The sequence below is a fragment of the Penaeus monodon genome, chromosome 30 (genome assembly GCF_015228065.2).
Source record: "Penaeus monodon isolate SGIC_2016 chromosome 30, NSTDA_Pmon_1, whole genome shotgun sequence".
NCBI lineage: Eukaryota > Metazoa > Arthropoda > Malacostraca > Decapoda > Penaeidae > Penaeus > Penaeus monodon.
In genome coordinates this window covers 3,181,179-3,181,502 of record NC_051415.1, presented here as the reverse complement: position 1 = coordinate 3,181,502, position 324 = coordinate 3,181,179, and the positions used below count along the sequence as shown (strand labels likewise).

Genomic DNA, 324 nt, shown 5'->3' with positions numbered 1-324 from the left:
TCCTGTTCTTCTGTTTATCCCAACGGACTACTAACCTGTCGACGCGCTCAACCATCTCCCTAATCGTCTCTATCCTGGGTGGTTCCTTGGGCAGTGTCAAGTAGGTCGTCAAGTTGCTCCTGTAAGCCGCACCTATGATCAAGGAGAACGCCAACCAGCAGGAGATCATGAGTCGGGTTGAGGGGGCCCTGACGAAGCGCTGGACGAGGTCTTGTCCCAGCAGGATCTTGTAGACGACTTGGGCGGTGGAACTCAAGCCGGGGTACTGCTCCCCCTCGGCGTAGTGGGTCAGCTGTGGCGTTTGAGAAAGGTTTAGGGGTGAGG

General features: G+C 56.5%; 1 protein-coding gene across 1 annotated transcript in view; it reads right to left on the bottom strand.

Moving 5' to 3' along the window:
- LOC119592269 (ionotropic receptor 21a-like) overlaps positions 1 to 324 on the bottom strand; it is a gene marked incomplete in the record, with an annotated part of 7,977 nt that overhangs the window by 4,309 nt on the left and 3,344 nt on the right. The window contains 1 exon segment of the mRNA XM_037941099.1: positions 36 to 292. Coding sequence (XP_037797027.1) covers positions 36 to 292 — 257 coding nt within the window.